This window comes from Gymnodraco acuticeps, unplaced genomic scaffold (assembly GCF_902827175.1).
Source record: "Gymnodraco acuticeps unplaced genomic scaffold, fGymAcu1.1, whole genome shotgun sequence".
Taxonomy (NCBI): Eukaryota; Metazoa; Chordata; class Actinopteri; order Perciformes; family Bathydraconidae; genus Gymnodraco; species Gymnodraco acuticeps.
The window spans coordinates 386213-399317 of NW_022990385.1; the positions used below are offsets into that span (position 1 = coordinate 386213).

At 45.8% G+C, this 13105-nt stretch overlaps 1 protein-coding gene across 5 annotated transcripts in view; it reads left to right on the plus strand.

Annotated features, from left to right (window-relative positions):
• The window catches only part of wipi1 (WD repeat domain, phosphoinositide interacting 1), a 65801-nt gene that overhangs the window by 39752 nt on the left and 12944 nt on the right, over nucleotides 1-13105 (plus strand). For 3 of the 5 annotated variants that reach the window (XM_034224412.1, XM_034224415.1, XM_034224414.1), the window contains 4 exons: nucleotides 228-310; nucleotides 1872-2041; nucleotides 7183-7279; nucleotides 7651-7748. In XM_034224412.1, coding sequence (XP_034080303.1) covers nucleotides 228-310; nucleotides 1872-2041; nucleotides 7183-7279; nucleotides 7651-7748 — 448 coding nt within the window. The remainder of the gene's footprint in view (nucleotides 1-227; nucleotides 311-1871; nucleotides 2042-7182; nucleotides 7280-7650; nucleotides 7749-13105) is intronic. The other 2 variants (XM_034224413.1, XM_034224416.1) reach the window with 1 other exon arrangement.

Sequence of the window (13105 nt, forward strand, 5' to 3'; positions counted from 1 at the left end):
TAAGGGCTTGCTAGATGTGTACGAGTTGTACTGATGTTCTGTGTGTGTGTGTGTGTGTGTGTGTGTGTGTGTGTGTGTGTGTGTGTGTGTGTGTGTGTGTGTGTGTGTGTGTGTGTGTGTGTGTGTGTGTGTGTGTGTGTGTGTGTGTGTGTGTGTGTGTGTGTGTGTGTGTGTGTGTGTGTGTGTGTGTGTGTGTGTGTGTGTGTGTGTGTGTGTGTGTCACACAGGTCACTGGCTGTGGGAACAAAGACTGGCTACAAGCTGTTCTCTTTGACCATGGTGGATAAACTGGACTGTATCCATGAGAGTGGTCAGTATGAATCTCTGTCTCTGCACTTGATTTCTCTGGCCCACCGGATAATGATAAAGCTCTGCTGCTGTTACACAGAGACTCTGCTGTCCTATTGGTACTCTTGAACACACTACATGTACTTTCCGCTAACTAGGGATCAACCGCTCTGTCAACTAAAGATCAAGTCACTCAATTACTAAAATCCTTTATCTGATTCAAATATACAGTTAAAATGCCCAACAACAACTAAATACAAAGTCAGTTCATAATAGCTTCTGGCAGACAACTCCCAGTCCCTTACTTGTATTGTTACCATAGAACAGATTGCTTTAGGTTGTTTGAAACATGGGACATTGGGACAATGTAAGAACAGAAGTCCACTAATTATACACCAAAGGCAGTGTCATTTTTAGACATTAGTCTATAACGGCATAATGTATTACTGGTGGATCATTAAGTTTCATTGATTATGGCTCATGTAATAACAGGACAAAGACTCTGCATTGTGTGAAGTGTATCAGCTCATCTGTCCCACACTCCTCAGGTTTCTGTAAAAGCAACACTGAGATTTTGAAATGCTGACACGACCTGTTACACAGTGCATAATAGGTTTATTGTTCATAACCAGGTTGAGCTCTTATTGAGGTTAATCTGTTTCCACTAAATACTTTCTTCTTACATTTATTTCTTGCTACGAGTGTTCAACCTTTCCAGTGTTTGTTCCCCCTCAAATAAATCATATAAATGATCTTTAAAATATTGCTGTTTACATGATGGTGTTTACTGTACACCTTGCCATAAGAAACAGCTCTGCTGATGTTGGCTTTCTGCTGTTACACTGATCACAAAAACACAACAAGGTACAATATTTACAATGTTCATTATCTTAGTTTATTCTGAGAAGGTGCTAACCGGATAAACGAGTCAAAAGCTATTTTTTCTTGATGAAAATGTATGTTGTACTGTGTGTGATAAATAGATGAATCACCATTCATCCTGAGGAGAACATGAAGGTCTGAACTGTATTTCATGACAGTCCATCCAAACGTTGTCCAAACACAAATGCACACACTGAGGTTGTGCTAGAGCAGAAGACAGAGCTCACCAATAGGACACATTATAGGACACACAGGGATTCATTGATTCATGTCAGGATGTAAAGAAAATGTCAACAAAGATCAATAGGAGTGCTCTAAAATATATTGCCTTAAATCTTTATCTGGTTTCTGAATACGATCTCAACATAATGTATGTGTGTTTACCAAAAACTCCACTGCATGCTACTATTTATTGTCGGTATCGTTTCTCATGATAGAATTTGATTTCAAATTCATGTTGAAGACCACCCATTTGTATTAATCAGATCTAAAAAAAGCCAGGCTGACATGTACAATGTTTATTAAATGTTAAACATCTGAGATATAACCATCTGACTGAAATGTCTTTAGTTTGAAGTATCTGGAATTATTTCATCTGACCAGAAGTGAAAGAGAATTCCAGGTTCTAATATCCGAATGGTAAGATCTAAGAGAAGCAACATAAAGCAGCGTCCCATACCTGTGTGACCCCCCCCCCCCAGCAGAGACTCCAGATGTGTACATCGTGGAGCGTCTGTTCTCCAGCAGTCTGGTGGTTGTAGTGAGCACCGCCATGCCGCAGCGCATGAACATCTACCACTTCAAGAAGGAGACGGAGATCTGCAATTACAGCTACCCCAACACCATCCGGGCTGTCAAGCTCAACAGACAGGTGAGCTGCCACACACACCCTCAAATACTATAGTGGATCCCTTTCTTCATAACATTTAGGAGGTCATTCACATAGCTTTTAGTCACTGGCCGACACGAGGGGGCAGTTTCCACTCTTGGTGAACTTGGGTTCCCTTCTAGGGTGGAAATGTCATGAAATTCCCACTATGGGTGCCTTTTCAGTGTGGAAAAAGAATGCAGTGTGGGCACAATGATAACACAGTGCATGTGTTATCAATAATAATGTTATTTTTCAGTTGAACTTACAATCCTGCCCATCCTCTTCTTTATTGCATATTCCCTTTTATTAGTGCTGCAGATAAGTGAATATTATCAGGGCAATCTTTCACAAGTGGTTACAAGCACTAAAATTGGTACATATACTCCATGGAGGTTACTCTTTTGAAAAAGCACGTTAGCCACTCAAAAATCCAAGATGGCCGCCATTTTTCAAGATGGCCGCCGCTGATGGCTTCAAAATATAATTGTTTTGCTATAAATTCACTTTCGCGAAGTGCGCTGCAGGATAGACACGACAGTTGAGCGCAACACTAAGAAAACATCACTTTTACCTCTGCTCCGAGATCAAGCCCACTCTGTTGCTATTGTCAGACATGTGATGGACAAAATCAAGGACATTGTGGCATTTTTTAACCCAGGCCACAACAACACAAACTATACACGTTGGCTTCCTATCCACCTCAGAGACATGATGACCTTAAAAAAAAACACCCTCAACTGGCCAAGGAATTTGAGAGTGGAACATGTGTTGTGCACAAATCAAGCCAAGAGTTCTCAGCAATGGCCATCGACCAAGCCCACGAACAGGCCAACGCTGTTGTCAAGGCAGATGGGGGAGCAATTGGCCTAACTGAAGATCCATCAGCACTCAGGAGGTGGATGATAGCTGGGCCTGAAATCAGCCATTTGGTCACACAGTGTGAAGCAGCCTCTGAAGTCAAAGAGGATACAGAGCACACCAGCCACCATGAGCAGACAGAACGAGCTCAAAGGAGAACGTTGAGAAAAGTTTGAGAAAGTTGATAAGCTCTCACAAGTTATGATATGATGTACAGATATGGGCAATCCTTTCCAAGAGGAGAGTCGTGACCTGTTGTCCCTAGACACAAAGGATATTGCTCACACCAGTGCAGTAGACTTGATGAGAACTCACTATGAAAGGGGCAAAGCTCAGTTCCAGGAATTCATGGCAGTAATCGACGTAGAAGATTCAACCTTCTACAAACCAATCAAGAAGAACCGTGTGGATTTTTTTCGTCAAAAACCAGCCTGTAACGACGAGACGTCGTTACTAGAGCTCACGTTGATATAATCATTGTACTGTATAGGGTATATTGACACAGTATTGGCACATGATTTAAACAACACACTTTATCAATGTATGAATATGTTTATTGACAATTGATTGAATTGCATCGTTGTGTGAGTGTCGTGCGGCGCGGACGCCGGGCCGTTCCTGCTCGCTGTTCGCCTGAGTAAAGAAATGGATGCGGTTTAAAATGCGCATATTCATGAATTGCTAACAGTACGGTTAGCGAGGGATTGTTCATGAAGTAAACGTGTGAATTAGTGATTTATTGTGTGATGATTAAACTTACCTCTGTCTGTTCTCTCTCCCAGGGTGTTCGGGCAAAAGAGTTCCCCCGGGCCCGCACACCTCTAAATATAGTTCCGGGAGGGAAACGGCAAGTGGTAGTCTCCTGGGGGGAGTTCGAAATTTTTTGCACATAGATATAGATAATTAATGTATATTGTCATAGCTTTATTCATGTGTGTATTATTGGTAAATTGGTGGGGAAATGTTTAGTAAATGTGTATATAGTGGTATTAAATAGTTTGCTTGGATAAAGATAATGGTATGTGCCAGCCAATGAAGATCTGAGGCATCCTATAAAAGGCAGTCAGTGTTGTTGAGAAGGGGTGGTATACTGTGTGGGTGATGGAGGACAGCCATGTGGTCACAGTGGTTGAGAAAATAAAACAGTTTTCTGGGGAAAAACACCAACCTGCCTGCTTCTTCTATTTGTCCTCCATGGCTGCTCGGCATTCTAACACAGCCTCTATCATTTTTTCCAAACAGAAGGTATTGCAGGAGGGATGTCAACTATTCTCTAAACTGTTCATTTGGTCATGAGAACCACCCATTCCCTGCTGCTCTGAGTGATGGGGGAAATATTCACAGCTGCCAGAAATCCCAGCTTGCTGGCATACTCGAGTCGCTTGTTGCAATCGCTGACACTGAGCCTGAGGCAGATATCATCATTATTGATGGTTCAGCACTGGTATACAGTCTTCCACCACGAGGCTCCAGAGCTTTGAAGACTATGCAGTACGGGATTTCCTTCCCACGATCGAGGCACACTCTACCAAGTACAAGAGGACTGACATTGTGTTTGATGTCTTCCTGCCCATGAGCCTAAAGGTTGAAACCAGGTCAAGGCGAGGACGTGGAGTCAGACGTAGGGTGACCAACAAGGGCACAATTCCATCAAACTGGCAGAACTTTCTCAGAGACAATGACAACACTACCTTGCTGACTAAATTGCACAGATGTCAGCGCAAAATGTGGTCATTGTGACCAAAGAAGAAAACGCTCTAAGTACCCAAACCATGAGCCTAGACGAGTTGGCTCCCTGTAGTCACGAAGAAGCCGACACAATAATCTTTGCATGCCAAGCAAGCAGCAAAAGAGGGCAGAAAAAACATAATTATAAAAGCCAACAACACAGATATTCTTGTGATTGCAGTCAGCATTCTTCCAACCCTTCAGGAAATTGGTCTGCAACAGTTGTGGATTGCCTTTGGCCATGGACGGAACCTTAAGTGGATCCCTGTGCATGACCTTTGTCTTTCTATTAGAATGGGAAAGAGCAAAGGGATTCTCTTCTTTCATGCCTTTACTGGCTGTGATGTTGTTTCAGCTTTCCGCGGTGAAGGCAAGAAGACAGCTTGGCAGACATGGGAAGTTTGTGACGAGGCATCTGATCTCTTCAGTAAACTCAGCCAGTATCCACCAACAGTGGTTTAATGATGACGAACTAAAGATCTTGGAAAAATGTGTGGTCATGATGTATGACAGGTCCAGTGCTGCTGAGGGTGTTAATGATGCCAGATTTGACATGTCTGCAAGGAAACAGAGGGCCTACAAGGCCATTCCTCCTACCTAAGCGGCTCTACTGCAGCATTTGAAACGTGCAGCCTACCAGGCAGGTATATGGAGTCAGTCAACAGTGCTTCAACCTGAAATACAGAGTCCTGCAGAGTGGGGATGGACCAAAGAAGAAGATCATTGGCAGATATTCTGGACCAAGCTTCCGCCTATCGCTGAGAGCTGTCAGCAGCTAACCAAGTGTGGATGCAAGTCGGAATGTAGTGGACGATGCAAATGTTACCGATTTGGTCTTCCCTGTACAGCATTATGCAGCTGCAGGTGTCAGGAGTAAATACATACACAATCATACTGTTATTATATCTAATAAACATGGAAATACGTTTCCTGTTGGTGTTTGAAAATCGTAGTTTTACATGTTATTTGCAATTATCAATTTTTTTAAGTGTTATTTTTTACATTTTGTATTTTAAAATTACACAAAACAGCTCTGAACAAGTTCAAACATATACATTTGACTTTACCATAGTCAAAAACACATAATTCAATACCTAAATCACCCAAATGTACCCAGTGGTTGAAATTCTGTAGTAAAATACTGTTTCCTCGGCTGTTTCCATTTTGAAAATTGAGGTGGCTAACGGGCTTTTTTAAATAAATGGCCCCAGAGGGATAAACATTGACATTTTGGTGCTTGTAACCACTTGTGAAAGATTGTTACAGCTATCTGCAGCACTATATTCAGTGCTCCAAGTTTCCAGAAAATTATATAATTCTTGAATCATAGAATCAGGGGTCGATATAGCCTGACCTTTAGTGTCTAGTAAGGGTCAAGCTCCTGGTACTCTGAATCCTACAATCCCCATAATGCAACTCCACCGCTTGGTAAATGTCTGGATCTTCCTCATGTTTTGTATGGCAGCAGGAGTATGATAAGAGATGTATAGATTCCAATCATCGGGGTTTTCAGATCCCTGCAGAGCTTCACTTCATGTCCCCTGTCTCTGGACATGTGATGTCCTACCGTCTGTGGGTCTGGACCATCTGGACGCTGTGGACTTGATCAATGAAATCGGAAAGACACCTAAAATGAACCCAATCCCTTCTGATCCGCTGTCTCTGCTGACACCTGGCAGGGGGGCAAGGCAGACTCTGGGGGCCGGGTCCCACGGCGGAGAAACTCTGGACGACGGGCAGGAGGGCTGCGGAGACCCCGATGGGACTCATCCTGAGACCCCGATGGGACCCATCCTGTGGACCCGATGGGACCCCTCTTGAGGCCGGATGGACAGCCATGGGAGCACTGGGGGAAAAGGAGTCAGGGGGACCACCGGAGCAGGAGCAGGAGACAGTCGGGCAACAAGCTCTTTAGCCAGGGCTTATTAGCTACCTCCATCCGTGCCATTTGGAGGGCAGCATTTTTGACCTCAGGCCCTCCTCCAGTCTTCAAAGATACATTCAGAGTGTATTTTAATTCATACAGCTCTTGGCCACAGACAAAAACAGCTGGGTCCATATCTTGGTCGGTTCGTACTGTCAGGAGCAGGGGGTAATCAGGACCCAAATACAGAAAAAGTATAAACAAAAAGCGAGCTTTATTAAATAAAGATCTGTTCCAAAAAACACTAGAAAAATGTACGAGCATGCTCAACAAAGGATCAAACCAGGGAGACTTGGAGACACGGGACCGCAGACCTGCCTATAGAGGTGTTCCACAAGTTGAGCTAAATAAATGTTTGTAGGTTAAAAGCCGACCGGCTTCTTACTCAAAGTGTAAAAGGGAGGATTTCTTTGGTACAGAATTGGACCTGTAGGATCACTGTTATGCCCGAAGGCAGACTGTTGACATAGATCAAGTCTATAATATAGTATCATTCAAACAAAAGTGTTTCCTGTGGCTGTGAGCTTTAAGTTCCCTTTGCTGAGTCGACTGAACAGTTGTGGTTTTGACCTTCTGCTCCTATGATTTGTGTGTTTCACTGATGTGAGCTGCGCTGTGCTCTGTCCTGCAGAGGCTGGCGGTGTGCCTTGAAGAGTCCATTTATATCCACAACATCAAAGACATGAAGCTGCTCAAGACTCTGCTCAACACTCCGTCCAACCCCTCAGGTGAGACAGTGGACTGAACCAAGTCTTAGAGGATCATTCAGGTTTATAAAAACTGCTCTTGTTGTCAATAGTGAAGCGTGACAAAGCACTCAAGAGTGGATGGTCATCACACTAACATATATATATACTGTATTATGCCCTGAGAAGCAAGTAAGAAAAAATATTCTGATATATTTAAAAAATCTGACCTAAATAGTTTTGTTTTGTTTATGACTTGAGAACAGGTGCAATCATTTATGCTTGCAGTTGATCTGTGTGAGTTGAGTTGATGATGATGATGATGATGATGATGATGATGATGATGATGATGATGATGATGATGATGATGATGATGATGATGATGATGATGGGGACTGACTGATTGTCCGCAGGTCTCTGTGCTCTCTCTATCAACCATTCCAACTCCTACCTGGCGTACCCCGGCAGCGCCACCACCGGGGAGATCATAGTGTATGATTCCAACAACTTGGTAAAAGACATATAACACAAAGCACCTGAAATAATATGCTGCAGTCTGTAATCCTGGTTTCTTTCAGTTGGAGGACATTGTGTCAGGGTGAAGCAGTCAGCTGTTGGAGGACATTATGTCAGGGTGAAGCAGTCAGCTGTTGGAGGACATTATGTCAGAGTGAAGCAGTCAGCTGTTGGAGGACATTGTGTCAGAGTGAAGCAGTCAGCTGTTGGAGGACATTATGTCAGGGTGAAGCAGTCAGCTGTTGGAGGACATTGTGTCAGGGTGAAGCAGTCAGCTGTTGGAGGACATTATGTCAGAGTGAAGCAGTCAGCTGTTGGAGGACATTGTGTCAGAGTGAAGCAGTCAGCTGTTGGAGGACATTATGTCAGGGTGAAGCAGTCAGCTGTTGGAGGACATTGTGTCAGGGTGAAGCAGTCAGCTGTTGGAGGACATTGTGTCAGAGTGAAGCTGTCAGCTGTTGGAGGACATTATGTCAGAGTGAAGCAGTCAGCTGTTGGAGGACATTGTGTCAGAGTGAAGCAGTCAGCTGTTGGAGGACATTATGTCAGGGTGAAGCAGTCAGCTGTTGGAGGACATTGTGTCAGGGTGAAGCAGTCAGCTGTTGGAGGACATTATGTCAGAGTGAAGCAGTCAGCTGTTGGAGGACATTGTGTCAGAGTGAAACAGTCAGCTGTTGGAGGACATTGTGTCAGAGTGAAGCAGTCAGCTGTTGGAGGACATTATGTCAGAGTGAAGCAGTCAGCTGTTGGAGGACATTGTGTCAGAGTGAAACAGTCAGCTGTTGGAGGACATTGTTGGTCAGAGTGAAACAGTCAGCTGTTGGAGGACATTGTGTCAGAGTGAAGCAGTCAGCTGTTGGAGGACATTGTGTCAGGTGAAGCAGTCAGCTGTTGGAGGACATTGTGTCAGAGTGAAACAGTCAGCTGTTGGAGGACATTGTGTCAGAGTGAAGCAGTCAGCTGTTGGAGGACATTGTGTCAGAGTGAAGCAGTCAGCTGTTGGAGGACATTGTGTCAGAGGTGAAGCAGTCAGCTGTTGGAGGACATTGTGTCAGAGTGAAGCAGTCAGCTGTTGGAGGACATTGTGTCAGAGTGAAGCAGTCAGCTGTTGGAGGACATTATGTCAGAGTGAAGCAGTCAGCTGTTGGAGGACATTGTGTCAGAGTGAAGCAGTCAGCTGTTGGAGGACATTGTGTCAGAGTGAAGCAGTCAGCTGTTGGAGGACATTGTGTCAGAGTGAAGCAGTCAGCTGTTGGAGGACATTGTGTCAGAGTGAAGCAGTCAGCTGTTGGAGGACATTGTGTCAGAGTGAAGCAGTCAGCTGTTGGAGGACATTGTGTCAGAGTGAAACAGTCAGCTGTTGGAGGACATTGTGTCAGAGTGAAGCAGTCAGCTGTTGGAGGACATTGTGTCAGAGTGAAGCAGTCAGCTGTTGGAGGACATTGTGTCAGGGTGAAGCAGTCAGCTGTTGGAGGACATTGTGTCAGGGTGAAGCAGTCAGCTGTTGGAGGACATTGTGTCAGAGTGAAGCAGTCAGCTGTTGGAGGACATTGTGTCAGAGTGAAGCAGTCAGCTGTTGGAGGACATTGTGTCAGAGTGAAGCAGTCAGCTGTTGGAGGACATTGTGTCAGAGTGAAGCAGTCAGCTGTTGGAGGACATTGTGTCAGAGTGAAGCAGTCAGCTGTTGGAGGACATTGTGTCAGAGTGAAGCAGTCAGCTGTTGGAGGACATTGTGTCAGAGTGAAGCAGTCAGCTGTTGGAGGACATTGTGTCAGGGTGAAGCAGTCAGCTGTTGGAGGACATTGAGTCAGAGTGAAGCAGTCAGCTGTTGGAGGACATTGTGTCAGAGTGAAGCAGTCAGCTGTTGGAGGACATTATGTCAGAGTGAAGCTGTCAGCTGTTGGAGGACATTGTGTCAGAGTGAAGCAGTCAGCTGTTGGAGGACATTGTGTCAGAGTGAAGCAGTCAGCTGTTGGAGGACATTGTGTCAGAGTGAAGCAGTCAGCTGTTGGAGGACATTGTGTCAGGGTGAAGCAGTCAGCTGTTGGAGGACATTGTGTCAGAGTGATGCAGTCAGCTGTTGGAGGACATTATGTCAGAGTGAAGCAGTCAGCTGTTGGAGGACATTATGTCAGGGTGAAGCAGTCAGCTGTTGGAGGACATTGTGTCAGAGTGAAGCAGTCAGCTGTTGGAGGACATTATGTCAGGGTGAAGCAGTCAGCTGTTGGAGGACATTGTGTCAGAGTGAAGCAGTCAGCTGTTGGAGGACATTATGTCAGAGTGAAGCAGTCAGCTGTTGGAGGACATTATGTCAGGGTGAAGCAGTCAGCTGTTGGAGGACATTGTGTCAGAGTGAAGCAGTCAGCTGTTGGAGGACATTGTGTCAGGGTGAAGCAGTCAGCTGTTGGAGGACATTGTGTCAGAGTGAAGCAGTCAGCTGTTGGAGGACATTGTGTCAGAGTGAAGCAGTCAGCTGTTGGAGGACATTGTGTCAGAGTGAAGCAGTCAGCTGTTGGAGGACATTGTGTCAGAGTGAAGCAGTCAGCTGTTGGAGGACATTGTGTCAGGGTGAAGCAGTCAGCTGTTGGAGGACATTGTGTCAGAGTGAAGCAGTCAGCTGTTGGAGGACATTGTGTCAGAGTGAAGCAGTCAGCTGTTGGAGGACATTGAGTCAGAGTGAAGCAGTCAGCTGTTGGAGGACATTGTGTCAGAGTGAAGCAGTCAGCTGTTGGAGGACATTGAGTCAGAGTGAAGCAGTCAGCTGTTGGAGGACATTGTGTCAGAGTGAAGCAGTCAGCTGTTGGAGGACATTGTGTCAGAGTGAAGCAGTCAGCTGTTGGAGGACATTGTGTCAGAGTGAAGCAGTCAGCTGTTGGAGGACATTGTGTCAGAGTGAAGCAGTCAGCTGTTGGAGGACATTATGTCAGAGTGAAGCAGTCAGCTGTTGGAGGACATTGTGTCAGAGTGAAGCAGTCAGCTGTTGGAGGACATTGTGTCAGAGTGAAGCAGTCAGCTGTTGGAGGACATTGTGTCAGAGTGAAGCAGTCAGCTGTTGGAGGACATTGTGTCAGGGTGAAGCAGTCAGCTGTTGGAGGACATTGTGTCAGAGTGAAGCAGTCAGCTGTTGGAGGACATTGTGTCAGAGTGAAGCAGTCAGCTGTTGGAGGACATTGTGTCAGAGTGAAGCAGTCAGCTGTTGGAGGACATTGTGTCAGAGTGAAGCAGTCAGCTGTTGGAGGACATTGAGTCAGAGTGAAGCAGTCAGCTGTTGGAGGACATTGTGTCAGGGTGAAGCAGTCAGCTGTTGGAGGACATTGTGTCAGAGTGAAGCAGTCAGCTGTTGGAGGACATTGTGTCAGAGTGAAGCAGTCAGCTGTTGGAGGACATTATGTCAGAGTGAAGCAGTCAGCTGTTGGAGGACATTATGTCAGAGTGAAGCAGTCAGCTGTTGGAGGACATTATGTCAGGGTGAAGCAGTCAGCTGTTGGAGGACATTGTGTCAGAGTGAAGCAGTCAGCTGTTGGAGGACATTATGTCAGGGTGAAGCAGTCAGCTGTTGGAGGACATTGTGTCAGAGTGAAGCAGTCAGCTGTTGGAGGACATTGTGTCAGAGTGAAGCAGTCAGCTGTTGGAGGACATTATGTCAGAGTGAAGCAGTCAGCTGTTGGAGGACATTGTGTCAGATTGAAGCAGTCAGCTGTTGGAGGACATTATGTCAGAGTGAAGCAGTCAGCTGTTGGAGGACATTATGTCAGGGTGAAGCAGTCAGCTGTTGGAGGACATTATGTCAGAGTGAAGCAGTCAGCTGTTGGAGGACATTGTGTCAGGGTGAAGCAGTCAGCTGTTGGAGGACATTATGTCAGAGTGAAGCAGTCAGCTGTTGGAGGACATTGTGTCAGAGTGAAGCAGTCAGCTGTTGGAGGACATTATGTCAGAGTGAAGCAGTCAGCTGTTGGAGGACATTATGTCAGAGTGAAGCAGTCAGCTGTTGGAGGACATTATGTCAGAGTGAAGCAGTCAGCTGTTGGAGGACATTATGTCAGAGTGAAGCAGTCAGCTGTTGGAGGACATTATGTCAGGGTGAAGCAGTCAGCTGTTGGAGGACATTATGTCAGAGTGAAGCAGTCAGCTGTTGGAGGACATTATGTCAGAGTGAAGCAGTCAGCTGTTGGAGGACATTGTGTCAGAGTGAAGCAGTCAGCTGTTGGAGGACATTATGTCAGAGTGAAGCAGTCAGCTGTTGGAGGACATTGTGTCAGAGTGAAGCAGTCAGCTGTTGGAGGACATTGTGTCAGGGTGAAGCAGTCAGCTGTTGGAGGACATTATGTCAGAGTGAAGCAGTCAGCTGTTGGAGGACATTGTGTCAGAGTGAAGCAGTCAGCTGTTGGAGGACATTATGTCAGAGTGAAGCAGTCAGCTGTTGGAGGACATTATGTCAGAGTGAAGCAGTCAGCTGTTGGAGGACATTGTGTCAGAGTGAAGCAGTCAGCTGTTGGAGGACATTATGTCAGAGTGAAGCAGTCAGCTGTTGGAGGACATTGTGTCAGAGTGAAGCAGTCAGCTGTTGGAGGACATTGTGTCAGAGTGAAGCAGTCAGCTGTTGGAGGACATTATGTCAGAGTGAAGCAGTCAGCTGTTGGAGGACATTATGTCAGAGTGAAGCAGTCAGCTGTTGGAGGACATTATGTCAGAGTGAAGCAGTCAGCTGTTGGAGGACATTGTGTCAGAGTGAAGCAGTCAGCTGTTGGAGGACATTATGTCAGAGTGAAGCAGTCAGCTGTTGGAGGACATTGTGTCAGAGTGAAGCAGTCAGCTGTTGGAGGACATTGTGTCAGAGTGAAGCAGTCAGCTGTTGGAGGACATTGTGTCAGGGTGAAGCAGTCAGCTGTTGGAGGACATTGTGTCAGGGTGAAGCAGTCAGCTGTTGGAGGACATTGTGTCAGAGTGAAGCAGTCAGCTGTTGGAGGACATTGTGTCAGAGTGAAGCAGTCAGCTGTTGGAGGACATTGTGTCAGGGTGAAGCAGTCAGCTGTTGGAGGACATTGTGTCAGGGTGAAGCAGTCAGCTGTTGGAGGACATTGTGTCAGAGTGAAGCAGTCAGCTGTTGGAGGACATTGTGTCAGAGTGAAGCAGTCAGCTGTTGGAGGACATTGTGTCAGGGTGAAGCAGTCAGCTGTTGGAGGACATTGTGTCAGAGTGAAGCAGTCAGCTGTTGGAGGACATTGTGTCAGGGTGAAGCAGTCAGCTGTTGGAGGACATTGTGTCAGAGTGAAGCAGTCAGCTGTTGGAGGACATTGTGTCAGAGTGAATCAGTCAGCTGTTGGAGGACATTATGTCAGAGTGAAGCTGTCA